Raw genomic sequence first — 26,623 nt, 5'->3', positions numbered from 1 at the left:
CGTCGTCAACAAATAGGGGTCGGTACGTGAGGCGAGAGCACGCAACAGGCACACGAGTTCGTCGTAGACGGAAGGACAGAAGCTCGGATGCGGTAGCCGTAGCCGGCGGCAATAAAACACGAAAAGGCGAAATGGGCATTGGTCATCGACTGAAACGAGACGCAAACGGAGACACCACAAGGAGAAGCGAGAAGATGAAAGGAGGCCCGTTTGGGGCCAGCCCCAGCGAACCAGGGAAAGCAGAAAGTTCGTTTGGCCTTGTCAGGGCGGTGGACACATATCAACCACAGGACGCTCCAGTTGGAAAAAAAGGCAAACGGGGCCTGGGAATAGGGGCATAGGACCAAACGGGCAAGCCACCACATGACATGTCAACGTTTGACCCAGCCCAGGTGCGTCTTCTTGTCGCTTGGGTTTTTTGTTGTATTCCTCTGGCTGTTTGTCGCATACTCTTTGCTCGTTTCTTGTCCGTCTTTGTCTTAGCTGCATCCTGCCAGAATCTTTTCTCGCCAGAGAGAAAGCATACCACGAGAATGGTTGCATGCAGTGGCTGTTTCGGGTCCGAGGGCTGGCTGGCCTGAAGGGAGATAAATCAAACGATGTCGTTTGTTTCGAGAAGGCTAGTTTTACCCGTTTGTCTCCAGATGAGAGAAGGCTGAAGATGTGGGCTGTTTGGCTATGGCGTCGCTTGCACCTGCCATTTGTCTCTTCTGCTTTCTTTGCATTTCTGCTGGCGTCGTTTATGTCTGCGGAAAGAACATTCCACTTCTCCGTCGTGTTCTCCCTTGCCCCTTCCGGGAATAGCTTTGTACGCTGCTTTTTGGGGGAGGTACGATGGGCGACCTGCATGGCCACCGGTCATGTTGACATTTGCCTCGCAGACAAGCCATGTCCAGGGCATCGTTTGAGAAGAAGATGGAGTGCCTCTGCGTCTTTGTTCTCACCGGACGTTCGTCTCTCTTTATGCGCTGTGTGCCGCATGCCATATCTTGCTTTCTTGTGCCCCAACCCATCAGCCCAACAATACGCATGCGGAAATGCATTTGGGGCCTCGCGCAAAAGTCAATGGGGAAGAAAAGGAAACCGCGCTCTTTGGGCCTTCCTTTTGTTTACCAAGCTTGACGCCAGGCTCTTTCCTAGTTCGTCCGTGTTTATGACTGCTCGTGCCTGCGCACCTGCTTCGAGCATCCGCTCCTTCTCATTTCCTTTACTTCGTACTTTCCCAGCCTTTGGAAAGTGTATGTTGATTCCACCGTCTTCGCGCGTGTTTGCGGAGCGCGCGGCCTTGTCAAATTAACCCATTAAAAGCTACCCACTAAAATGGCGTTTGGTGAGTTGCCCAAACACTCTCCACACAACATGTGGCGCTAGGGCGTGGGTGCCCATTGCCCAGTGGCCATTCCTCGCGTTCCAGACCAAAATGGCACATCGCATGATATCGATTATCAGCTCGACCAATGCCCGTATTTCACTTCCCAACATGGAAAACGGAAAACCCGTGTATTCCCCACGTATCGCTTCATGAGCGCCATTCACAGCAGCCAGTTCGCACACCTGGGGATGGTCAGTTTTGATATCACATTTCGCAGGGAGGTAATTAGAGACAGAGCACGCTGTGCGACGACACCCGGAAACTGGATCAAATCAGGACCAGGACGTGGTTCAGGAGGCACAGCTGATGTGTCTGCGTTTGCCTCATTCTTCCACTTGACAGACAGGCAATACCCGTTGCGTTTTCAGCCGTTCCCGCGCCTGTGACATGTTGCCGCAGCCTCTGACTCAAACGGGGGGACTCAGAGCACCAGTTGTCTCGCCGCCCAGTTCCAGCTTGTCACAGTAGGATACTCTGACAGTGCGTTCCTTGGGTTATACTGTATATTCGTACAGTATTTCCTCTCTGTGTTCTGCTAGTCCGGCACAGTGCCGTCTCCTCGGAACAGCATAGACATCAACCACACAACGTACTCCCGTATCCCACAGCAAACACTCTTTCGTATGTCGTACACGCTGTCGGTGTCCACTACCTTCCCGTGCTCACTTCGTTCTGTCACTCACTGCCTTGTCTGTTTGCTGTTTGCTGTTTGCTGTGTGCTCTTTGCTGTTTGTTCTGGGGCTGCAACGGAGGCCGCTGGCAAACGTGACGCTGTCTCGGCCTTTCTACTTTCGATCTCGAAAACGCCTGACGAGTACGACGTCAAAGGTATACTCCCCCAGTTTTGGTGCGTGTAAGATACATTTATATATCCAGTCAGCCGTCTTCCGCGTGTTAGGACTGTCAGCTTGTCAGCTCGTTTCCGAGGCTGCGGCTCTCTGGGGAGGGGGGGGGTTCTGGTACTGTCGATCTGCTGTGGTCACCGAGGTCAGCCGCGCTCAGCAGCTGCCGCTCGTCTTCTGAGTAGTGGTCACGCTGGACACTCATATTTGATGATAGTACGGCGTGCGTCGTACATCGAACATCGTATCGTACTTCGCGATCTAATTCTCTCAATGCCCCAGACGTCGTATTGTTGTATTCCGTGCCTTGGTGCGAGGCTGTGTTACGAGCGGCTCTCACACGAAGAAACGAAGAAATGCTTGGCCAGACAAAGCCAGACCTACCCTAGGCAAGGTGCTCGTATCCATGGACCACTTGTCTTGTGCTGTATTCAGCAATGTATTTGGAGTTCTGCAATAGCTGAGGTCACCGGCCATAAAACAGGTTGTTCAGAGCCACGGCAGGTGCCATATTGCCCCTGTCTCTGTCACTGACACTACAAAACGACTCTGCTAGAGCCTGTCGCTGTCTCGTTTGTTGTTAGGGCATCAGTTGCGCTAAAAATAAAATCCACACTGTCCAACTGGCCGTTTAGTGGCGTGCTCGCACGTCCTGCGCACTGTACAGGACGCCGCCACACAGCCCAAAACGAAATTTATAGGGCACTGCTCCACAGAAGCGAGCCCATAACCGCGAGAACCGTGCTAGAAATACGGGGTAGTACATGGGAGTAGTTGTGGTTCAGAGCACAGTCGAGCCTAATCCCAATCCGCATCGCCCGTTTGAGTGCTCGGGTCGCAGCTTCTCTATTTGGTTCTCGTTCTCGACAACATGCTGTCTCACGATTGCCTCCTACCTACTTTGGACAGATTTTGCAATTGCCTAATGTACTGTCGTCCCTAGAAACGGGCATCGCATCGTGTTCGATTACTCTCCGCTGCTTCGTCTTTTCTCTCACCCTCAATTGCAGCTTCTGTCACTCGACCCGTTAACCCTCCACTTTCACCTCTTACTGTCTCATTCCCCCATCCCTACTACGTCCAACACCGCCCAACCCCCTAACAGCCCTGGATCAGCGGCCCCTCGGCAGAGCCTACTCACGTTTTAGGGTCTGTCAGGGACGGTTTTTCGAACACTTCCAGTCCCTCCACTCTGCCCCTTTTCCCACTCGCGCGCTTCTCCCACCGAACGTTCGCTGCGACCCTTGGCCCCACAGGCGCATAGGCCAGGCCACGGAACCGCACAGAGAGCCACCACTCTACCACAGGCGTCCCATCTACGCAAACAGCATTCATTCTATGGCGACACTGGGCCCTCGTCCACGCCCCAGTTAGCCCTTCTTCGGCATCCTTTGGCTCCCGACGACCACGCCGCTGGCACTCTTTTTGCCGTCTTCCGCGCCGCGCCTCTTCGCACACTTGGTGTTCCTGTGTTCCCTTTGAACACCCTCTGCCTCTCAGGAGTCCTGCAGTCTTCGTGTCGACCACGCCCAGTTTCTCCACGCAACGCAGACACACCGACGCATTGCACGTTTGTTTCTTTCCTTATCCTTGCCATTTACTTTGTTTCTTTCTTCTTCGGTATCTGCTTTTGTCTCGTCTCCTCGTCGTCGCGGCTCTCCCTTCCACTCGACGTCCCGGCCAAGACAAGGCAAGCTGAATCCCTTTCTGTGCCCCCATTCTTACAATTCGACTTTCTTAGCAACATTCCGTTGAGCCTTCTTTACCGTTTCGTTTTTGGCCTTCGCTTCGTCCTCCTCTCGCTCATCCATTTCCCATTTTACCCGCGCTTTCTTTCTCGTCCCCCTGGAATATCCCAAGAACGATCCAACGAAAGGTCGTCTCGCCGGCCGTCCGCCTTCGTGTCCGTTCCTCGACCTGTCGCTGTCCATCCCTTTTTCCCCCCATTATTCCTTCTCGCGGTCAACTTGTTCGCCGTTTGGGCGCTCCCCGCGTTCGACGTTCGACCATCTTTCTGTTGCCGACTTGCCCTCCGTCGTTCCACGCCAGCCCGACTGTCGACAATCCCCTTTCCGCCTCCTCAATCTGTCGCCGTCCCTCTCCCTCCCGACGAACATTGTGTCGTCTGCCGTCGTCCGGCTTCTGGCACGCCAACGCAACACCCTCCCCCCCTCTCCCATCGTACGGATCGCCTCTTGAGCATTTGTGTCCTACGGACCGCTGTCGCCTTTTGATACGTATACCGACGCCGCGCGTAGCAGTGCGCACGGTTCCTTCTGCATTCTTGCCCCCGGCACGGCCACGACTACGTCCACGGCTACATCCACGCTTGTCGCCTCTGTCCCGGTGCCTCCAGGGACCCGCACCGCCGCGGCCATATCGCCTTCCATGGACAGTCGGCCAACCACGGCAGAATCGAAACACACCACCCCCAATCGGCCTTTGCCCCCTCCGCCCATCTCTCGCCCTCGGCGTCCACCCCCCGTCTGCCGGCGAGTATTCCCCTCCCCGAGACCCCTGTCTCGCCTGCTGCTGCTGCTGCTGCTGCTGCTGCTGTTGGCGGTGCTGCGATTCCGTCGACTCCAAGAGCTGTCTCCACGACGCCCTCCGTGACAGCCACCACGCCCATCACCGCCGCAGCGCCGCTGGACCTCATTCCCATTCTCTTCCCGCAGCATCCCTCCATCTACCAGGCCCAGCTGCTCAACTACAACCGGCTGATCTCGCCAAGTCGTGGTGGTGGCGTGGGCTTGCAAACGCAGCCGCTCCCGCCCGTCTTGTCCGCCCCTTTTGTGCAGGCCTCAGCGCCACGATCGCGGTCATCGTCCAAATCTCACCACAACAACAGCAGCAACCACTCTCATAGCCACGCCCATAACCACGCACATAACCACAACAATCACGCCCACGCTCACTCCCACTCCCAGTCGCAGCAGCAGCAGGCACAATCTCACCAGCACCAGACGGCACAGTCGCCACCACAAACACAATCCAATCAGAATTGCCATGGGAGCAAGGTCAATAAACCCGCCGACAAGTTGGACCGCCCGGTAACCAAAATGGGGAAAGACCCGACGCAAAAAGGCTTTGCGTCAAGGCCGCAGCAGCAGCAGTCGGCGCCATCAAATCCGTCAAGTTCAAGTGCGGCAAATGCTTCAAGTCTGCCAAAGCCACCTGCGCCATCCGCTCAATCCGCTCAATCCGCTCAATCTGCACTTCCGCAGCAGTCCGGATCTCCCGATCTCCTTTCCGCGCCCTCCGCGTCGCGACCCGTCGCTGCTTCTATGTCGTCACGACATCAGCAGCAACAGCAACACGGCATCCACCATCAACGGCACTCCAAGTCGCCCCGCCCGCACGGCAAGGCGCCTATGACACAGGCCAGCTCGGTGCCGTCGACGCCGCACCAGCATGCGCGAAATTTCTCGTTCGAGTCCCGCGAGCCGTCGCCCAACGCCACGCAGAACCACTCGCCACGCTCCGCCTACTCCGAGACAAACTCGACCTTGCCCTCCCTCCGCCGTCTTCCGCCCCGTGATGGCAACTGCATCTACGAAACCGCCTTCGTCCACGGTCGCCGGCGAATGCACTATAGCCTCGGCACCGACCGTCTCGACACTGTGCCTCTGGACACAGTCAAGAGCAAGTTGACGGATGACGAAGAGAAGAAGCTGACGTCCGACATGCTCGCATTGTTCGACCAGTTACGACCCGACAAGGGAGCGGACACGACGGACAAGACAGACAAGACGGACAAAACCGAGGACAAGCGAATAAAGTTTGTTGAGAAGCTGCAATCCATATTCAACGAGGAATGGCCCGGCCACGATATTCGTGTACACATCTTTGGCTCGTCGGGGAACAAGTTATGTTTCAACGACTCCGACGGTAAGCAGCCGGTCCTTCGACATTCCTCCCTGCCCCCCTTTATTTGTGACAAACGGCAAACTGCCAGCCATACTAACGTGCTATAGTGGACATATGTATCACTACCGACTGGAAGGAAATGGAGAACGTCTGCATGATTGCCAGTCTGCTCGCCAGCCGCGGCATGGAAAAGGTCGTTTGCGTGTCGTCCGCGAAAGTGCCCATTGTCAAGATCTGGGATCCCGAGCTCGGTCTCGCCTGCGACATGAACGTCAACAACACCCTCGCCCTCGAGAACACCCGCATGGTCCTGACCTACGTCAACATCGACGAGCGCGTCCGCCCGCTCGCCATGATCATCAAGTACTGGACGCGGCGGAGGATCATCAACGACGCTGCCTATGGGCAAACGTTGAGTTCATATACCTGGATCTGCATGGTCATCTGTTTCCTTCAGCTTCGCAAGGTCCCGATTCTGCCGTCAATACACCAGCGCGTGGACGGTCGCTTGCCACGACCCGACGGCACAGTATCCGAGTTCGCCGACGACATGAACAAGCTGGCAGGATTTGGCAAGGACAACAAGGAGACGCTCGGCGAGCTTCTGTTTCACTTCTTCCGCTTCTACGCCTACGAGTTCGACTACGACAAATACGTCCTGTCTGTCCGACTCGGCAAGCTGACAACAAAAACGGAAAAGAAGTGGCACACCATGTTGAACAACATGCTCTGCGTCGAGGAACCGTTCAACACTGTGCGCAACCTCAGCAACACCGCCGACGACACGTCCTTCCGCGGTCTGCACATGGAGCTGCGGCGCGCGTTCGACCTCATCTCCCAAGCCAAGCTCGCCGAATGCTGTGAGGAGTATGTCTTCCCCAAGGAAGAAGAGAGGATTTTCCAGAAGCCGGCACAAGCGCCACGGCCGATCCTGCTACGTAGCTCGTCTCAGCAGCATTCTACCTCGCGCGGTGGCGGCGGTGGTCGTGGCGGCAGCAGCTTCCGGGGCAATCGTCAGTATAGGAGCGGGAACAACAGCCGGAGGGCTTCGTCCAGCGTCGCCTACGACAACAGCAACAACGGCAGCCCGTCGCTCTACGGCCAGGGTGCCACAATGATGCCTATGATGTCGCCGCAAGAATTCCAGTGGTTTGCGCACCAGCAGCAACTAGCATTGGCATTGGCACAACATAGCCAGCAGCAGCAGCAGCAGCAGCAGCAGCAGCAGTCGCAGCAGCAACAGCAGTCTCAGCAAAGCGGCGCACAAACACCCCAGCAGCAACAACAACAGCAATACGTCTTCCCGGCGGACATGCTGACGATCAACGCTCTGCAAATGCACCAAGCCGAGCAATCGCTGATGCGGTACCAAATGTTGACCAACCCACAGGCCTACATGCAACAGCAGCACGCCTTAACGCATGCCCAGCGCATCCAGCAAACAGCCGCGTCGTCGGCGACAGACCGGTCACGCACCAACTCCTTTGACAACCCGCCTCTCACTGCGCCGATACGGCCGGACCTGTATATGTACGCGATGCCGCAATTGCCCACGCCCTACTATGCCATTCCCCCCAACCCTGGTTTCACCACGCTGCCATCGTCCCCGTCCACGGCCACAGCCCCGTCCGAGTTCCGTAGGAGTCTACATCGGGCAGGGCCCACGTCCGAAGTGTCGTCACCGACCGGCACGCTGCGGTCGCAGTCGCAGCCGGCCTCGCGACCCTCGATGGCCAGCAGCCAGAGCCATGGGAATCTGTTGAGCACCGCTCAGTTTAATGGCAGTGGCGGCGTCCCTTCCTCTGCATCCCCGACGTCTGCTCCTTACGCGCGCACTGCCACAGCCAACGGCATTCCCATTCCCAGCTTCATCCGCGACGACAATGCCGACTCCGAGGCCGAGACAACGACCACCAACACAACCACCACCACGACTGGTACATCCACGACAGCACCTAGCAAGACCATGTCCGACGGCCACTCGTCCGAGGAAGACGGGCCCCAGTACATTGGATACTATGTGAACGAGCCGACGTCTGCGCATGGAGCCAACCCTTCCGCTGCCTCATCCGACGGCGCATCGCCGGCCAGTACCGCCACGGCCAGTGCGATTCCCTCGTTTGGCGACCTCGGTCCGCTGGGCAGCGACGGCGGACCTATCAGTGGTGGCGGCAGCAGCATGAACCAGCGCCGCCTGTCGACCGACCAGCTGCCGCATTTCCTCATCGATCGCCGCATGCGTCGCGCTTCTCGCTCGCCGTCGCCTCTTGGCAGTGCGCACAACGGAGGCCATGGCCGCGCTCAGTCTGTCGGTGGCAACAACACCGCGCCGTTGGCGTCCGGGCCCTTCTCGCCAGTTGCGGGCAACCGGCAAGCCAAGGAAGCCAGCCGGTCGCCGCTCGTTGTGAACGGCTCCGTCTCTGCCAAGCCGTCGAGTCTGTCGCCTCCGACTGGGCAGCCAAACGGTGTGCCCAACTTCCACTACCAGACGTCGCCCAGCCTGCCGAATGGTGTCGGCCACACGACGCCCACGCCCCAGTCGCGCTACCCGTCCACCAGCGACAGCGTCATGTCCGATGAGTCGTCGGCCAACTCGTACACGTCCTCTACGGCACACGGCGGCCTCGGCATCAGTGGTATTGGCATCATGCCGGACATCCCGCAGCACGTCGTGACTCCGCCCGCCGTGGAGATGAACGGTCCACTGCCGATGACGCAGTCGCCCGTCATTGCCAACGGTTCAGCGTCGTCGTCCACCGTCGCATCGCCGCCGTCGCATGGTGCCCAGTCGTTTAACCAGCGCGTAGCTGCCATGAATATGAACGGAGGATTGACGAGCGGATTCAGCCCGCTGCCGTATGCAGCGATTGCCGGCCATGGTCTTGGTCTGACGAGCGGCGTGCCTCAGCTGCCATCGCCGCGCCAGCGCAACCTGTCTCGGCAGCAGCAAAAGGGCATTGCGCCACTCGACCTCGCCATGCCAGACCACTCGCTCATGTCGTCGCCCGACACCCAGCAGCACCTATCGCCCGTGTACGAGAACCGCACGCCGTCGCCCACCAACCTGCGGAAGCTCGACACCTTGCTTGGTGGTGTTGCTGGCAGCGCTGGCACCGCTGGCAATGGCCGGTCCAACACAGCGTCGTCCTCGTCTGCTGCGCACACGCACAAGGGCCCCGTGTCCCATGCCGACAAGTTCTCCTCGGTCGCCGCCGCTGCTGCTGCCGCCTCGGCATCCAGCCCCAGTGCCAGCTCACCCATGGCCTACAGCACACACACCGCGCACAGTACCGCGTACAGCGGAGGCAAGGCCAGCCAAGGCAAGGGCCCAGCCACGAAGAAGGCACCCCAGACAGCCAAGGCGGATGCTACAACCACGTCGACGACGACGACGGCGACCAAGCAGAAAGGCTCTGGTTCGCCAACGACCACATCGCCGTCCACGGCAGCATCTGTGCATCTCCCGCACCGCGGTGTCAACGGCAAGGGTCCTTCGGCCGTAGCCGCCAACGGCCACATCCGCGGCGCTAAGAGCGAGAGCATTGATGTGGCTCCCGGCAATTCGGGTACGACCGCTCCAGCAGCTTCGGCCGTGACGGCGGCGAATGGTTGGCAGAAGCCCAAGTCCCGCAAGAAGGCTGCAGATCTGAAAGCGGTGGCGAACGGCCATGCCCACACGCACAGCGAACAGCTGCCCAAGAATGAGTCTGAGCGCAAAGGTGGTTGAGCAAATGCAGTCTCCTCATACGAGCTAATGCAACGCGTCGGATGAAGAAGTGAGGCACTTTCTCCCCTTGTCTTGGTCTTTGCGATCTAAGCACGCTGTGGGCATGATGACGGCAAAATGCGGAAATCAGCACGCCGCGCAGTTGAATGCGCATGCTCTGTTTGCTGGCCATATCGCGATGTACCTGGACCCCCTTCAGCCGGGTCACGTCGTTGTTGGATAATGACGATCACGGAAATGGATGGGCCAGGTCCTGTGGCTGCTCCGGATACAAATTATCTCGACCAGATGCGATGCTGTCACTTTCTGTTGTGCAGCACGACATGGATCGCGTACCAGCGCCGCCCACTCGGCGCGACAGTGCACCGCCTTCGACTATTCTCACGACGTCCTGCACCATATGGTAGCAGTTGTGGACTGTCTTTTTTCTTATGTTACAAACCCAACTAATAAAAAAAAATACGGAAATATGAGCCCAAAAGTGGGAAAGCACTTGAACGAGGCGACTTAACAAACATGGAAAATGGAGATGGCAAAGCACACGCGACGCATGAAAACAAAAGGAGTCACACCGAGACAGCAGCCTAGAGGAACATGGCATACCCGTGATGTCGAGTGAGGGGTCATGGCGACCTCCAAAAGCGAAGCTACTATTTCAAATAAAAAAAAAAAGAAAATGATATATATACCAGGGGCACCGAGGGCACACGAAACATAGCGAGGACACGACATGGATGGGAGTCGACAAGATGTCAAAAACCGCCGGTTCTGGGCTTTGGGTCTACGGGGCGTTTCTTGTTTTTCTCTTTGTTTTTTTTTTTTTGTCATAGCATCACCATACATACACACACAGAGATCCATGGGCGCCTTTGTATTTTTCTCTCAATCATTGTATTTTCAATTTCCATTTTTCTCATTGTCTACCTGCTTTTGCCTGCTGTCTGCGTCTGTGTTTCTAGTCTTGTTGTTTGTCTACATGAACATTTTACAAGAGGGACCATAAACTTCAAAAAAGCCAATACCGGGATGAACATATCACAACGGCCAGCGAACGATGCATGGAACAAACACGCAAGGATGGAGGAGTCGGGTTAAGGTTTCATGTCAACTGATTATTCTTATTTATAAATTTCAAATGCATTTACAAAAAAAGAAGAAGAAGAAGAAGAAGACAATATAACTTTGATACTGAAAGAAATGTGAATGTATCACACAATTTCAATGTATATATGTACCTGTGGGCTACGTGTTGACCGTTCCTTAACACAGAGCTATATTACATTTCTTTAGCCTTGTATTTTCCGACAGATGAACTTTTAAATAAGGACATAATTGTTTTGCTCTTTTTAAGAAACAGGATTAAAGAAAATAAAACGCAGTCATAAAAATCAGTATTCACAAAAAAAAAAAAAAAAAAAAAAAAAAAAAAAAAAAGAAAAAAATTATTGGATATCTCTATTGAAAATTACACCGCTGCTATTATACTAGAACGACCATGTGCTTTACAATCATTACATGCGAAAGCTCTCTTAACTTCCTCATGTGCCATGGCGTCTATGTTCATCAAGCCTGGGAAAGCCATAGAAACCATCCCATGCTGCCATCCACATCCATTGCTAGCAATACATGTCTCGAAACATAAAGCAAGCCCAGAAATAAACACAGCATTCAAAAATACAAGTAAGATGCATTTATTTGGTATCCTATACAGCCCAGTAGACGTCAATCTGTGCTCGCTGGACAATGTTGACCCAACCGGGGAAGCGCGCCTTGGCCCACAGCGTCACGACATCGCCGACGCGCAGGTTGCGCACAAACGCGCCATCGCCCGTCTCAGCACCGCGGCCCAGCTTCTCAAGAGGGTGTACATTGTCAAGGCCGTCTGTGAGGTCGACATTGTCCTCGGTCGGGGGCCCGTTGGCTGCCGTGGTGGTTGCCGCATTTGCCATGTTGCTGTCTGTGCTGGCGGGTGGGCCTTCGCTGTTTTGTGCGGCCGACGCCGGGCCATTCGCGTCCGCGTCCGCGTCCGCGTCCGCATCCTCCATGCCGTCGGTCCACGACCAGACAATCTTGTGCTCGGTCCACGCACGCGTGGCCACAACGTTGGACTGCAGGCGGTCGACGCCCGGCAGGAGAGGGAACGAGAACTGGTAGCGTTTTTGGTCCGGCGGGTCCGCGGCGCTCGCGGGCTGCGGGTCGCCGTTCTGCGCGGGCGCTTCGACGACGTCTGGCCGAAGGGTGTAAAGCGATGCCGTCGCGGGCATCGCCGGGGTCGTTTGGCTCTTTTGGCCGTCGTTGCTCGTCTCGGATGTGCCGCCGGCCGGCACGCCGTACCGCTCGAGTCCGACGTCAAACCACGAGTACGAGCCTTTGTAGGTGCCTCGGTCGCGCTGGTTGTTGGCCCAGCCCTGGTCGTGGCTGGTGAGCGTAAAGACAATCTTGCGGCAGGGGTACTCGAGCGGTGGTGCCTGGCCCGCCGGAAACCATGTGCGGACGTCGTCGTCGGAGCAAAGCACGCCGCCATTGGCTTCGTTCCCGTCCCCGCTGTCGTTGCCGCCCACATTGTGGCATGGCCGCGGTTCCGGCTCTGTCGTGCTGTAGGCATTCGACTCGTCTTCTTCTCCACTAGCGTCACGGCCGCCCGGCACAGGGGGCCGCCGGAAGCCCAGCGGCAGCGTCCGCAGCAGAAACTTGTTGTTTCCGTCGTTGCGGAAGCTGCGCGGCGGGATGACAAGCCCGTTGCCCGTCTCCTGGGCATAGTCGGCCTCGGCGTGGGTGTGCGGCCAATACTCTGCGTAGTCGACAATGTCGTCGACCAGCTCCAGTGGCAGGTGGCCCGCGCGTTGCAGCATGGCCTTGGCGACGAGGACATCGGCAAACGAGGGCTCGTAGAATCCGCCATAGGACTGGGCGTCGCCATTGTCCTTGTCATCGTCGTCGTAGTCGTAGTCGTCGCCATCGTCTGTTCCAGTCGAGCTGTCATCGCCATGGCCGCCGCCGGCCGGCAAGGACCAGCTGCCGTCGCTGAGGCTCTGCCAGATGGTGCGCGCAGCGGAGAACATGATTGTGCGCGGTGGCTCTTCAGGTGTAATTGCGTCGTGGCAGCGTTTTGGTGATGCGAGTGTCTTGTTTCTACTGTTGATACGTTTGGGTGTGCCAATTGCAGAGACCGGTCTTACAGGCTCTAGTATGCTGGAGGCTGTGTCTTCAGGGCAAGGCTCCCGTTTTACGCAGTTGGATTTGCACCACGTCATGAACAGGGAGGCGAGGCTTAACTGTTACGGAAGGTACGACGCACCCTGTCTTCCTTCACCACTATGGTTCAGGCGGGAAAGTGGCCCGGGCCAATGACATCACAGCATGCAGGTGCGCTTGTATGCGGCCAACGGGCTGCGCTTATCGATTAGGATCTGTACTTCGTACTCTAGGCAATGAACTTCACGTCGGAAAATGCCACGTGATGAGCGGCTGGAAACATCACGTGGAATTCCGTCATCGCTCTTACTGGTTCTTGGCCGGTCCAGAGGTTGCCGTTTTGGGGGCGTCGGCTCGCTGTAGTGGGGCCTGTGGTCGCGGCCGACGGGGCCAAGCTTGCCGTTTTTCGACATTTTGAACGTTGACGTGCCTTATTCCGTGACAAACGCAACGCCGGTTGTCGCTCGTGGCGCCTCTGGACAATATTGTTCTCATTTTCAGAACAGCTTGTTGATTTATAATGTTCTCAAGGTTGAGCCTTGAACATCGACGGGCCTTTGCTTGACGTCCAATTTTTAGTTTTATTTTACCGACATATTCTCACACACATTTATCCACATCCGAGTTCGGCGAACATCACGAACTTTTCCAGTTGAAGGGCTCCTTTCGCTGCCCACCCCACCATGAAGGCTGCTCAGTCGCTTGCCAGTGCGGGCATGCGCTCAGGCACGCGGCTGGCCGTGGACCGGCCGTCACAGATCGTGCGGCGCTCCTTCTGCACGCAACGGCCGGCTGCAGCGCGCCGCCTGTTCGATGTCCCTTTCTCACAACATTCGTCACGGCGATCATTACATATGACCGCAGCCCGGCGCAGTGGAGCTTCCAATCCGGCCATGGCGTTTCCCTGTCTCGACGCTCTGGAGGACCGGTCGCAGCGGCTGCAATCTGAGCGCCAGCAGCAGCAGCAGCACCACCACCACCAGCAGACGGCGAAAACAGAAACAACAAAGACGACGAAAGCGCCGAGAACATCCGAGAGCGGACCCGAGCCCAACTACACCTCGGGCGCCACGCTGCGCTACCACTGCGAAGAGCCCCTGCGACTCGACTGGGGCGGCGTGCTGCGCGAGTTCGACATTGCCTACGAGACCTGGGGCACGCTCAACGCCGACCGGTCCAATGCCATTTTGCTGCACACGGGTCTGTCGGCGTCCTCGCACGCGCACTCGACCGACATCAACCCGGAGCCGGGATGGTGGGAGAGGTTCATCGGCCCGGGCGAGGGCTTCGCGCTCGACACCAACAAGTACTTTGTCATCTGCACCAACGTGCTCGGCGGCTGCTACGGATCGACGGGGCCCAGCAGCATCGACCCGGCCGACGGGTCGCACTACGCCACGCGGTTCCCCATCCTGACCATGGAGGACATGGTGCGCGCGCAGTTCCGGCTGCTGGACGGCCTCGGCGTCGAGCGGCTGCATGCGTCGGTCGGCTCGTCCATGGGCGGCATGCAGTCGCTGGCGGCGGGGGTGCTGTTCCCGGACCGCGTCGGCAAGATCGTGTCCATCAGCGGCTGCGCGCGCAGCCACCCGTACAGCATTGCCATGCGGCACACGCAGCGCCAGGTGCTCATGATGGACCCCAACTGGAACCGCGGCTTCTACTACGGGTACGGCCGCGTCCCGCCGCACGCGGGCATGAAGCTGGCGCGCGAGATCGCCACGGTGACGTACCGGTCGGGCCCCGAATGGGAGCAGCGGTTCGGGCGGCGGCGCGCGGACCCCAGCAAGCCGCCGGCGCTGTGCCCGGACTTCCTGATCGAGACGTACCTCGACCACGCCGGCGAGAAATTTTGCCTCACGTACGACCCCAACAGCCTGCTGTATGTGAGCAAGGCGATGGATCTGTTTGACCTGGGGGCGGCGCACCAGGCACGCTCGGCGCAGCGGCGGCGGGAGCGCGAGCAGAAGGCGGCAGAGGCGGCAGAGGCGGTAGCGGGTGCGGACGCCGTCGCCGCCGTCTGCTCCCTGACGCTCCCCGACAAGCCGTACGAAGAGCAGCCCGAGGCAGGGCAGCCGTCGGCCGCGGCCGCCCTCGATCCCCGTGTGGACGCCCCGCCCTCAGACGCCGACGGTCACGTCGCGTCCATGATGCCCGGCGCGCCCAGCTGGCAGCCGCCGGCGGATCTGGTCCAGGGCCTGGCTGTGCTGCGCAACCACCCGACGCTCGTGATGGGCGTCGCGAGCGACATTCTGTTCCCTGCGTGGCAGCAGTACGAGGTCGCCGAGGCCTTGAAGAAGGCCGGCAACCGCAACGTCAGCCATTACGAGCTCAGCGAGCAGCAGAGCATGTTTGGCCACGACACGTTTTTGCTCGACTTGAAGAACATTGGCGGCAACGTGCGCAACTTTTTGGGTTAACGTTTGGGTGAACGCGGGGCCGCACGATTCCGATGGCTGTGCCTTGGTGCATTTGTCATCTTTACAAGTGAATAGCATAATGAGCATCTCCTTTTAACGACGGCGACGGAGTACGTGGCGGTTTTGCGAGATTCAGCCATACGGGGTGTTGAGAATCATGTGCCATGTTGCGCTGTTGTTTCCATGATTCGTCTGACTGGACTCCGCAACGCAGAGTAAGACAGTCCTGTCATCCTGTCAGTGGTCCATGCATGCTGATCTGTGGGTTGCATAACGTTGTGCAGAGTCGCAAAGGTGGTCGAGGCGGTGTAATTACGTGGTACAAAGATTGCGATATGCACGAGATGCAGCCTTCCACCACAATGTGCGCTCGCAGCTTGTCCAAGAGTCACCTGTAAGATATCTTGACTGTTCTCTTTCTTTTTCTTTTCATTTATTTCCCCCTCAGTGAGATGATGAGAACGGCGCCATTTTCTCTCGTAGTCAACGGGCACTATTTGGCCTGATCCACAGCACTGCGTCGCTAGCTCTCACAATGGCGGCGGGCGGCAGTGCTTCCGCGGGGTCTGGCGGCTAGGATAGTTTTTGTTGTGCTCTCTGTCTGACAGTCGTCTTTCTCGTTTTTTCGTCTCTTGTCGTCTTTTTTCGTCTTCGATTTGTCTTGTCTGCTCCTACCCTTGCAAGGCGGAGCGAGCGCTACGGAAGCGCCCGCAAAGGGCCATGGACATTCTCCGCGGACGGAGGTGGAGACAGGGCGTGGATATGCGTCGTTCGTCGTGCGTTGTGCGTGGCGAGCGTGTGGTGCAACGGCCGGAGAGAATCGATAGACCGGAATCATGAGAACCTGAAAATGGAGGGCTGTCCAGTACTGTCTCTCGTCCGATCTTTCGGAGGAAGTTGGCGGAAAGACGAGTCCACAAAACCCTGCTACACTAGACGCAGATAGGAAAGAGCGACCAAAAACGATGGTTGGGCCGCGGTTGCATGAAGTCGACGAAAACGATGGGATGCCCCTCCTTTCGTCTCTCGTCTTTCGTGGGGGGCAGGCATGTCTTGGACGAGATGACTGGAAGGGCAAGTGCGATGTGACAGACGCAAGCAAGGTGTGATGGCGTGCCTGCCCTTTTGCGCGGCAGCGAAGTGGAGATAGTTGGTCTAGTTTATAGTGTATTTATCGTCGTCTTTTTCAGTGTCTTCAGTGTCTTCAGCGTCTCCAATGTCTCCAGTGTCTTTTCAGTGTCTTTTCCTTCTTGTTTGTCTACCTTTCCGTTTGGGACGGCCCGCCAGAGTGTTCCAAGGCAACGGGAACCCCAACACTTTGGTTCGTGGGACAGGCGGTCTGGCTTCCCAGAATACTTTGTTGAGTGGCTCTATGGCCATTGTCTGTTTCGAGAGATTGCCCGTTGTCTCCGACTGTAGGAACATCCCGCGATGCAACATACAGTGGGCCGTGGTGTAAGACGTACATATGGAATGGTCAGACGAAAGGCGAGCATGGGCCATTGGAGTGCCCAAAACACCCCTTTTCTGCTCAATAGTGCAAATAACGGTGGGCGTTTGGAGAACGATGGTGGGAGGGGGGCCCCAGTCTTTGCGCCGGTCGTTCCTGCTGTTGGTTGCTCCCCATGTTGGTCGTTCCCCATGTTGGTTTTGTAGCCCCCTCCTGCCGTCGAATGCCGTGATTTATCTCCATTGTTCTTTCCATCCCTGACAAACAGTGTTGCAGAGCAAGTAAGAGAAATAACAGAAACAGCGGAAGGAGCAACGAACGCCACAATCGGCACAGACCACACAACTCCACAAACGCAACACGATGGCCGGCGACACGCAGCCATCAACGGCTGCGCCTGCGGCCGACAAGGCCGACAAGGCCGACAAGGTCGAACCAACCACGGCTGAGGCCGCATCCGCATCCGCACCCGCGTCCGAGCCGGCGCCTGCGCAAGTCGTGGAAGCCGCCCCGGAGGTGGACGACCTTGCCGCTGCCGACGGTGATGGAGACGCCGACGCCGAGGCCGACGCCGACGAAGAGCGCGCCGCGGACCACGTCCCCATGGCCAGCCGCCTGTCCCTCATATCGTGGGGCGACGGCAGCGCGCCGTCCGTGCCCGCCATTGACGACAGCAGCAGCGACGGTGTCGGCGGCAGCGGCACAGGCGACGGCGGCAGCGTCGGCGGCGGCGACCGAGACGACGTCGACAGCTTGTACGACAGCGAGCGCGCGTCGAGCATCTTGAAGTCGACGACGACGTCGCTGCGCTCCAGCATGTACGACTATGTCGAGGAGAACGGGCGGACGTACCACCGGTACAAGGAGGGCAAGTATCCGCTGCCCAACGACATCCAGGAGCAGGCGCGGCTGGACCTGCAGCACGCCATTTTCTTGTTGATGGCCCACGGCAAGTCGTACCTGTCGCCCATTGACAAGCCGAAGCGGGTGCTGGACGTGGCCACGGGCACAGGCATCTGGGCGATTGAGTTTGGTAAGCCTTGTTTCTCTGTCTTTCTCTCTCTCTCTCTCTTTCTCTTTCTCTTTCTCTTTCTCTTTCTCTTTCTCTTTCTCTTTCTCTCCCACACACCTCCGTTCTTCCCTCCAGCTAACCTTATAGCCATCGAATTCCCCGAATCGCAGGTTATCGGCACGGACTTGAGTCCCATCCAGCCCGAATTGTACGTTTCTTGTCTTGCCCGTACCTTGTTTTTGTGCCTGCACAACTCAAACTCACCGCTAACTGCCGCTAGCATCCCGCCCAACTGTACCTTTGAGGTCGACGATGCCGAGGACGAGTGGTCGTTTGACCAGCCGTTCGACTACATCCACGGCCGCGCCCTCATCAGCTGCTTCCGCAACCCGGCCACCGTCATCAACTCGGTGTATGCCAACCTTGTGCCGGGCGGCATCCTCGAGCTGCAGGACGGCAACTTCCCGCTCAAGTTTGCCAGCCCGCCGCCGCCCAACTGCGCGCTGAAACGGTGGATCGACCTCATTACCGAGGGCGCCGAGCTGTCCGGCCGGCCCTGGACCAACGTGAAGCACTACCCGCGCTTCATGAAGGAGGCCGGGTTCGAGAACGTGGTGGAGCGCAAGTTTTACTGGCCCGTGAGCCCGTGGCCCAAGGGATCGTACTACAAGACGCTGGGCGCGTATGTGCAGCAGGACCTGCTCAACGGCATGGAGGGCCTGTCGCTCAAGCTGCTCGGTCTGCTGGGGTGGTCGCTCGAGGACATCAGGGCGTTTGTGGCCGAGGTGCGGCGGGACCTGCTCGACACGTCGATCCACGCGTACATTGAGGTCAGCATGACCTGGGGCAACAAGCCCAAGACTGCGTCTGCCACGGCGGAGGCCACGACGGAGGCTACGACGGAAGCCACGACGGAAGCCACGACAGCGGAGACAGCGCCGACAGAGGCTGCGCCCACGGAGACCAAGACCACGGAGCCCACGACGGAAGCAGCAGAAACGGCGACGGCGGGCGTCCCGGATGCACCGGAGACGGCCTAAGCAAGCACTGGCCGGCAAACAATGACGACAGAAACGACTACAGCGACGATATGAAATCTGGAAAACCGTATGCCTGTACTGATGGTGAATTTGCAAGTGTGGGAGCGAATGGTTGTTTATGCAAGGCGTGCAGTGCTTATTTTCTCTTTATATATATATATTTACATATATATCTTATATAGTCTCTCTTAACTAGCACGTTACTATTATTAGGACAGATCCCAAGACAAGCGGATGCCGTGTGCAGCATCCCATCCGCGCCCAGGCTGTTGTGCGTCGATCCTTCGAGGCGCCGGTTGAAGTCAGATGGCAAAAGCCGGGAGACACGTCCGTAGTTGTGCCGTGTCCATGGGCAATGGTAGCTATAGTAGTTGTAGATGGCTCAAGTCCACAACGATGTGAACGACAAATAAGACAAGAGAGTGACATATTAAAAGGTGCAATATTCATTAAATTTACAAAGGAAGGATCACAGGGGCGAGAGGACAGTAGAGGCAAAAAGAAAGAGACAAAATGAGAGAAACCCCAACGCCGATTGCCACGGGGGAAACATCCTCTTTGGACGGTCCCCATGGTAGATGTATCGTCTCGAAGTCGTAAATGCAAAAGAGTGTGAAGAGAAAAAAGGAAAACAATGAAAAAAAGAAAAGAAAAAGATCAACTCGACGACGAAAAAGGGTACAGGCAACCGTCTACACGTACTGCTGTGCTTGCGCGTTGGTCCCGTTGTTGTAGCCTCCGTGCTGGTTGATGTTCTTGCTCTCGTCGTCGTAGGCCTGGGTCTCGTACTGCAGCTGGCTGTAGTTGACGCCGTGGCCGTGGTTGGTCCCGTCGTTGTAGTCGCCTTGGCTGCCGTAGTGCTTTTCGCTGGCCTGGCCCGCGGCCTGCAGGTGGCCCTGGTGCCCGCCGTTCTGCCGCCACGCCCACCAGTCGACCAGCGCGAGCACCGTCTCGGCCAGCTGCACCAGGAAGAGCAGGATCAGGTTGTACTGCCAGCCGCGCATGACGCGCAGGTGCCGGGCCAGGTCGGCCGCGACGGCCGGGTCGGCCAGGTCGAGCTGGGCCAGGACGGCGGCGAACCAGTTTTGCGGGGTCCACTGGTCGAGCGCATAGGGCCCGGGCTGCGTCGCATAGGCCACGGTCTGGTCGATGGTCTGGCCGCGGTGCTTGTTGGTGACGGCAAAGGTGTAGCCGAGGGCGGACAGGGTCAGCAGAAAGGTGGGGACCTGGAAGACCATCCAGGCGCCGTACAGGAACTTGGTCAGCGGGCGGCCCGGCAGCTTGGCGCGCGCATACAGGGCGAGGGCGCCGACGATGCCAATCAGCACAACGGCGGACCCGGCGGCGCCGTTGCTGGTGTGGCCCTGGTTGACGAGCATGTTGAGGGGCTTGCCCTTGATTTCGTAGGTCGACGCCTGGCCGGGCGCGGCGGCGGGCGGCGTGTTGACGACCAAGGTGCCGGAGGGGGCGCCGGCGTGGAGGTACGACACCATGCTGGTGATGAAGCCGAGCTCGATGAGGGCGTCGGCGGTGAGGAGTGCCAGCGACACGACGAGGGCGACGGAGGGGGCGGACATGGCGGTGGAAACAGAGTGGTGAAAACCGTGAGGTAAGGGTTGTGGTGGGCAATACGTGTTTTGTTTGTCGACGGCAGAGATGTGTCGTGATGTTTGTTTCTCGGGCTCCTTGCGGAACGGTAAATAAATGGAGAGACTATGAGCTCAAGAAAGCCAGAGGAAGGCTCGCGGTAAAGTCGGGTCAAAGTAGGCTTATATCATGCTGTAAAAAACAAATGCAGCTTTGATTTATTTGACTATAGCGACAGCGACATTGGGATGGTGGTCGACGAAAGAGGCCGGTGTCGAGGTCAAAGACGTCGAGATAAAGAAAACAAAAGAAGCAGAGTTTAGAATATGAAACGAAACGAAAAGACACAGAAACAAAAAGAGAGATTCGGGAAACAAAGAAATATGGGGTTGGAGCAGTGAGAACTAATAAGAAGGAAAGAAGGAAACCCCATAAGAAACCTTGTGAACCACGGCCAGACCGCCGACGGTTGGTTCTGCGGTAGGGGTGTACGAGGGACCGGCGCACACAAGCAAAAGCGCAGAAACGCAAAAGCACACAGCAAATGCCAACAGACAGACAGACAGACAGACAGACAGACAGTCGCACAGGGGAGGCGCGAGGCCCAGCCGCCCGAATGCCAATGCAACCCACGAGAAGCACGAATCCCGACACGAAGCCAAGGACCAGAGAAATGCGAGCAGGGAAATGCGAACTGCGGGAATCCTCTGGCTCGTCGGGGTGGCAGCGGATGGGGCTGACAGGTGTGGGATGGCGTTACGCGGCAAGATGAGAGGGTCGAAGGAACACACATGTGGAGGACGAAAGGCACAACTTGGCAAAGGATCGAAGCAACAGATGCGGCGGCAATTCTCGTAGACGTGGAGTACGAAGATACGTCGAGCGTCAAATCACAGCGAAGGCGGCTTTCAAAGGAGTTCAAAGGAGTTCAAAGGAGTTCAAAGGAGTTCAAAGGAGTTCAAAGGAGTTCAAAGTTTGGTCAAACAGAAGAGAAGCGCAAAAAGAGAAAAGAGCAACAGAACCCAAACCCACCAAGACGACGTCGACTGCAGCTTGTTGGCCGATTCGCAGGCCACGCCGAGGATCACAGGGGGGGTGGCTATACCGGCCTGCATGCTATCGACAATGTGATTCGTGCGGTTCAACACATGGCCCGGAAGGTCGAGCGTGGCGAGGTGGCAGTCGAGGACGGAACACGCCGTTGCAACAGACAATACAGAATACAGCTGCAGCGTGATGTGATAAGTTGAGGCCATGCACGGAGAGGCCAAAAAGAGGAGAGACAAACGACCAAACGGGACAGAAAGCAGAAATACCAAGGAAAGGATCGCCCACGACCGGCGCATCCCAGGCGAATCACACCAACGGTTTGCACAGCGCAGTGCAGCATGCAGCAGGGAACTGTTGGCAGAGGATGGCCAGGGGGATCCGGATGGTCTAGGATGGCCATCCAGAGTGGATGCGGCTGAGATTGATTCTTGGCTCTTTGGCTGCCAAAATTGTGCTTTCGTTTTGTCGAGAGTTTGTTTGCCTGGGTGGACGAAGGCCTTTGGCCAAAAAACAAGGTCACGGCTGTCCTTTTCCTCGCCCAGTTGCCTTCCCCCATCGGATATCCTTTATTTGTTCTGGCATGGGCGGAGCATTGGGCCTGCATAGTGCTGACGGCTGCTGAGAGTTCTCACCGATGCTGACCCGCCGCGATGGCCAGTCGCTCCGCTGCATCCTTCCCTTGTGCGTTCTTCTGCCTCTTGGCGCTGGCCAGCCGGGCTGGGCGAGCAAAGAACAGAATGAAATGAAGGCACATAATCGTAGAGAGGGCATATGAACTGGTAAACACTTTGTAGAAAAGGAGGCGCGGAACAAGACCATGTCGACGCGGCTGATCGAATTGGTCGTTTCGACATACAAAGCACGAAGCACAACTTGATCGGCGGCACACTGGCGTTAAAGTTTAACAAAGCTGGGCGCTTGGAGGGAAGCCAAGTCCCCTGGCCCTGGCTATGCCGGAACCGGACAAGACTCGACAAAGAAAAAACAAGGGGACGGGGACTGGGGCAAGGGACAGAACAAACAAAAGCCGGTCAGGGTCGAGAACAAACAGGGCAAGAACATGCGCTTGGAGAAAAACGACGTGCCGTTACGAGTGCGGATCTTGCATTGGGCACAAGGACGATGAAGTATGACAAGCCACGAATGTAGGCGGAGTAGTGTTTTCTTTTTTCTTTTCTTTTTTTTTTTGCCTCTTACGAGGGACAGTCATCGTGCTTGCTCAGCAGAGTGGTCAGGACGTAACCAGGGCTGACCACGCATCCGTGCAGGGCTTGATGAGATAAGATCACCGGGCGTCAACGGCAGAGGTCCTTTCTCTCCGAGTTACCCGACTGGGACGCCCTCTTTGTTGAAATGGCACAGCATCGCCACTTGGGAATGTCTTACAAACCACGGGTTATGGCTGACAGCGGTATCCTCCCATGGTGGTGTCGGCAGTGCCTCGCTGATTGTCAGCTGCCTTTGTACCATCACGCAGGGAACAATGTTAAACGCAAGTTGGACCACAGCTGTCCTCGTATATCTGCCGTATATCCTACACCGTACGTCGTACTGGCGAGCTTCACACTGCGGCCCGGTTGTCCATAGTCCTTAGTCCCAGTCCTAGTCCTAGTCCTGTAGTCCGCCTGTCTAACCCCAAGACGTACAACACACCAGCATTCTGTTGCGTCACGAGGGCAAGTGAGGACAAAGAGCAGTCTATTTTAAGACCTGCGACGGCATTCTCCGTACGTTTGTGATTGAGAGAACTTCTGAATTCTGAATAAGCCAACATCGTGAACGAAGGCACAAATCCGATCGGCATCGCCCGTCGGTGTCAGCTACCACGAGTAGGCCTCCACCTCCAGCTCAAACGTCGTGCCGGGCGTCGCCTTGGCCAGGTCCACAACACGGGCCCGCACGCTGTCGCAGAGCCCGCCGGGCCCAGACACGACCACCCCGATGCGTCCCCAGCCGGCACCGGCCTCGTCGGCCAGCAGCTGCTCCGCATCCAGACGACGGCCCACGCGGATGTCGTCCACGTCGCCGCGGGCGTCCAGCAGCGCCGACAGGTCGTCGAGCAGGGGCCGTGCCGCCTCCCGCAGGCTCCAGGCCAGCTTGGCATTCGCGTGGCACGCCAGGTAGGGCAGCAGCGCCGTGATGCCGATGCCGCCGCCGATGAGCAGCAGGCGGTCGCAGCGCAGGAGCGCATTCGTCGCCGTCGCCGTGCCCGTGTTGGCGTAGGGGCCTTCCAGCAGAACAAAGAGTGACGGGTGGGCGGCGAGGCGGTGCGTGGCGCCGTTGGCGCGGCGGATGTAGAGAGTGACGCCGGCTGTATCGGGCCCGGGCCCGGGCCCCGAGCTGGCTGTCGCCGCCGAGACAGACGCTGGCCCCGACCGAGACGGCAAAGACGCGCCGTCGACCGCCACCGCCTGGACCAGGCTGCCCATCTTCTCCATGTCGTCGCTGCCTCGAACGGACTGTCCGAGGCCGGAACGCCCCACCAGCGCCGTCGGCACAATCGAGAACGGATGGTTCTCCCACGGCCGCCACGGTGTCAGCGTCGGCAGGTATACGTAGACGTGCTTGCCCAGCGCATCAAAGCTCGTCCAGCGCACCCCGGGCACGTCGACGCGCACAATGTCGCTGGCGCCGCCGAGCTCCGTGACACGGGCCCGGCGCGCGCCGAGCAAGCCGACCACCCGCAGGACGCGGAGGGCATGGTCAAAGAACCACACGGCCACGGCCGCATAGAGGAAATCCACCACGCCGCCCAAGAACTTGTACAGGTCGTACGCGTGGTACCAGCAGCCGACGATGAGCAGCGCCGAGAACACGACGTGGGCGGCCAGGAACAGCTCGTAGGCGCAGGCGCGCGCGTAGGACCCGCTCAGCCCAAAGGTCAGGAGGACCACCATGACCGTGGCCACGATGCCCCAGATCCAGTAGGGCTTGACCGACTCCGCATCGTACACGCCGTTGAGCTTGTACAGCACGAGCCCGACGACCGAGTGCAGGATGGCCTGCAGCGCAAACACGCGCGCCACCCAGCGGTGCAGCACCAGGTACGTGGCGTGGCTCCAGCCGGCGGCGCCGGGCACCAGCAGCAAGACGTTGTTGCGGGAGCCAAACAAAAACACCAGCGGCAGCAGGATGTACCCCAGCTCGCCCGTGCGGTACAGGATGTACGCGGCGATCTCGCGGCTTGTGTTGAGGAACCAGGCGCTGGGCTGGCGCGCGCGGTAGTTGACCGACGTCAGGACGACGTTGAGAGCGACAAACAGGCCAATGTACAGGGCCTGTCCGCGCGTGGGTGCATTGCCGAGGCCGTAGGGCAAGGGCCGCACGCTGTACGTGCCCATGGTGCTGGGCCAGACGAGGTGCGGCTTGAGGCGGTGCACGAGCCGGTGGACGGACGACGGCACCAGGCTGCTGCTGGCGAGGGCCGTGCAGACGATGGGCAGAAGCACCCCGACGGACAACAAGGCGATGCCGTACCTGTTCTCCTTGCTCGTCTCCTCCTGCACGGCGACCAGAACGTTCCACTGCGCGCGGTAGACGGCCGGCGACACCAGCGACGTCGTGTTGAGCCATGTAGCATTGGCCGCGAGCGCAGGCAGGCCGCCGCTGGCCGACGCATTCGACACGACCGCCTGCGCCTCGACCAGTGCCTGGGCGTACGTCCACTTGGGCGTCACCGTGGGCGCGCCCGCCGCGATCTGGCCCGTCGCCTCCGTCTCCCAGAACCACTCGAGCTTGGAGGCCGGAATGTCCTCGCCGCGGCTGAACTCGTCGACGGCGCACTGGACCGTCATGCAGTAGGCCAGGCTCGTCAGATACGGCGTGTCGCTAGCCCAGCATGCCGACGAGGTCGCAAAACCCACCATGCCGATCATGCCGCCGCTGCCCTGCGTGCTCGAACAGCTCAGCAAAAGCCCGTTGAGTGAACGAATACACGCCATGGCGCAGTAGGGGTCGTAGTTGTTCGCTGGCACGCCGGTGAGCGCACCAGCGTTGAAGGCAGCGGTCGCGTGCAGGAGGGACAGCATGACAACGATCGTCGCTGCGAAGCGCGAGGCCTGCCGCCGCTCTGCCGGGGTGTTGGCGGCCATGACTGGTGTTGTTTACCCGTATTGCTTCAACCGCTGTCGGTGTGAACTCTGAATATGTCGATGGACGAGGTCGATGGAGAAGCAGGAAAAGACGAGGATGAGATCTGCCCGCCTCGTCTAGCACTTCGAGCGGCCCATAGCGTCTTCTTATGGACGTCACCGTCTGACCGTCTGACAGACGGTTTACGGCACTCGACGATCAAGGGTCCCGAGAGGGTGGTATACTATCGAAGCCATATGAACGAAGACCTTGGAAAACAACTGCACGTCGCGTGTTGCTGCCAATATCACCGTCCAATGTGACGCTGCTTCTGCCATCCGGTACCCCACGATATGTGCTCGTCTTTTCAGCCACAGCTCCTTTTGACAATGCACGAAGAACGCCATCCTTCCTTCTCTGCCGGAGCAAATAGACGGCCCTTATTGGTGCCGGGTGCTGTTGCTTGCCGACGTTTGCCTGCCGTGTCCTGGGATGGCTGTTTGGGTAGCATTGTCCCAGTCGCGGAATGGGGATTGTGCTGTCCGGTGAGCAAGATTGCGTGCATTAAACGGGATGGGAACAAAGTACGGCGGTGAAAGCCCATGCCAAAAGTTCTTTTCGCCTTCTTCTCGACTCTTCTGGCCAGGCTCTTCTGGCCAGGCTCTGCGCAGGTTGTACGTAATAATGTTGTGATCCAGTCGGAGATTTTACATCCATCCAGCTTTTTGACGTTCTTTCCCTTTCCCAAGACATTGCCCTCGTGCTCCTTCCATTTTGACGGGGTCTTGCCTTGTGTTGACGTTTTGCAGCCTCGTATCACGGTCGCTCTTCCCTCGCCCAAAAAAGTCCTACTTTCATGGACCAAAACGGAAAGAGCAAGATTCAAAATGCAGTAGAGCCGACACCCTCCAAGACCGGAAGGCACAACCATGAAAATATGCTCATTTTCGAGCCCGCCGGCCCCCTTGCTCCCTTGCCTCCTTCCTGCCG

At 58.1% G+C, this 26,623-nt stretch overlaps 6 protein-coding genes across 6 annotated transcripts; 3 read left to right on the top strand and 3 right to left on the bottom strand.

Moving 5' to 3' along the window:
- Window positions 1-4,602: 4,602 nt before the first annotated feature.
- SPBR_04034 (pap 25a associated domain family protein) lies at window positions 4,603-9,808 on the top strand (the record flags this gene model as incomplete). The annotated part of the gene is made up of 3 exons (XM_040762318.1): window positions 4,603-4,609; window positions 4,831-6,102; window positions 6,189-9,808. 3 exons carry the CDS (start codon window positions 4,603-4,605, stop codon window positions 9,806-9,808), a joined length of 4,899 nt encoding a protein of 1,632 aa, XP_040621728.1.
- Window positions 9,809-11,511: 1,703 nt separating this feature from the next.
- Window positions 11,512-12,870, bottom strand: SPBR_04257 (uncharacterized protein; the record flags this gene model as incomplete). The annotated part of the gene is made up of 1 exon (XM_040762540.1): window positions 11,512-12,870. One exon carries the CDS (start codon window positions 12,868-12,870, stop codon window positions 11,512-11,514), a length of 1,359 nt encoding a protein of 452 aa, XP_040621727.1.
- An 816-nt stretch (window positions 12,871-13,686) lies between these two features.
- On the top strand, window positions 13,687-15,423 carry SPBR_04179 (uncharacterized protein; the record flags this gene model as incomplete). The annotated part of the gene is made up of 1 exon (XM_040762462.1): window positions 13,687-15,423. One exon carries the CDS (start codon window positions 13,687-13,689, stop codon window positions 15,421-15,423), a length of 1,737 nt encoding a protein of 578 aa, XP_040621726.1.
- Window positions 15,424-17,236: 1,813 nt separating this feature from the next.
- Window positions 17,237-18,925, top strand: SPBR_04190 (uncharacterized protein; the record flags this gene model as incomplete). Its single annotated transcript, XM_040762473.1, has 3 exons — window positions 17,237-17,906; window positions 18,033-18,093; window positions 18,166-18,925. 3 exons carry the CDS (start codon window positions 17,237-17,239, stop codon window positions 18,923-18,925), a joined length of 1,491 nt encoding a protein of 496 aa, XP_040621725.1.
- Window positions 18,926-19,617: 692 nt separating this feature from the next.
- SPBR_04383 (uncharacterized protein) lies at window positions 19,618-20,502 on the bottom strand (the record flags this gene model as incomplete). The annotated part of the gene is made up of 1 exon (XM_040762666.1): window positions 19,618-20,502. The coding sequence occupies one exon, from the start codon at window positions 20,500-20,502 to the stop codon at window positions 19,618-19,620; it is 885 nt and encodes a 294-aa protein (XP_040621724.1).
- Window positions 20,503-23,382: 2,880 nt separating this feature from the next.
- On the bottom strand, window positions 23,383-25,653 carry SPBR_04124 (ferric reductase transmembrane component 4; the record flags this gene model as incomplete). Its single annotated transcript, XM_040762407.1, has 1 exon — window positions 23,383-25,653. The coding sequence occupies one exon, from the start codon at window positions 25,651-25,653 to the stop codon at window positions 23,383-23,385; it is 2,271 nt and encodes a 756-aa protein (XP_040621723.1).
- Between the last annotated feature and the right edge of the window lie 970 nt (window positions 25,654-26,623).

Source organism: Sporothrix brasiliensis (genome assembly GCF_000820605.1).
Source record: "Sporothrix brasiliensis 5110 chromosome Unknown Cont16, whole genome shotgun sequence".
NCBI lineage: Eukaryota > Fungi > Ascomycota > Sordariomycetes > Ophiostomatales > Ophiostomataceae > Sporothrix > Sporothrix brasiliensis.
The sequence above is the reverse complement of the archived record's forward strand: the minus strand, read 5'-3'. Positions and strand labels throughout refer to the sequence as shown.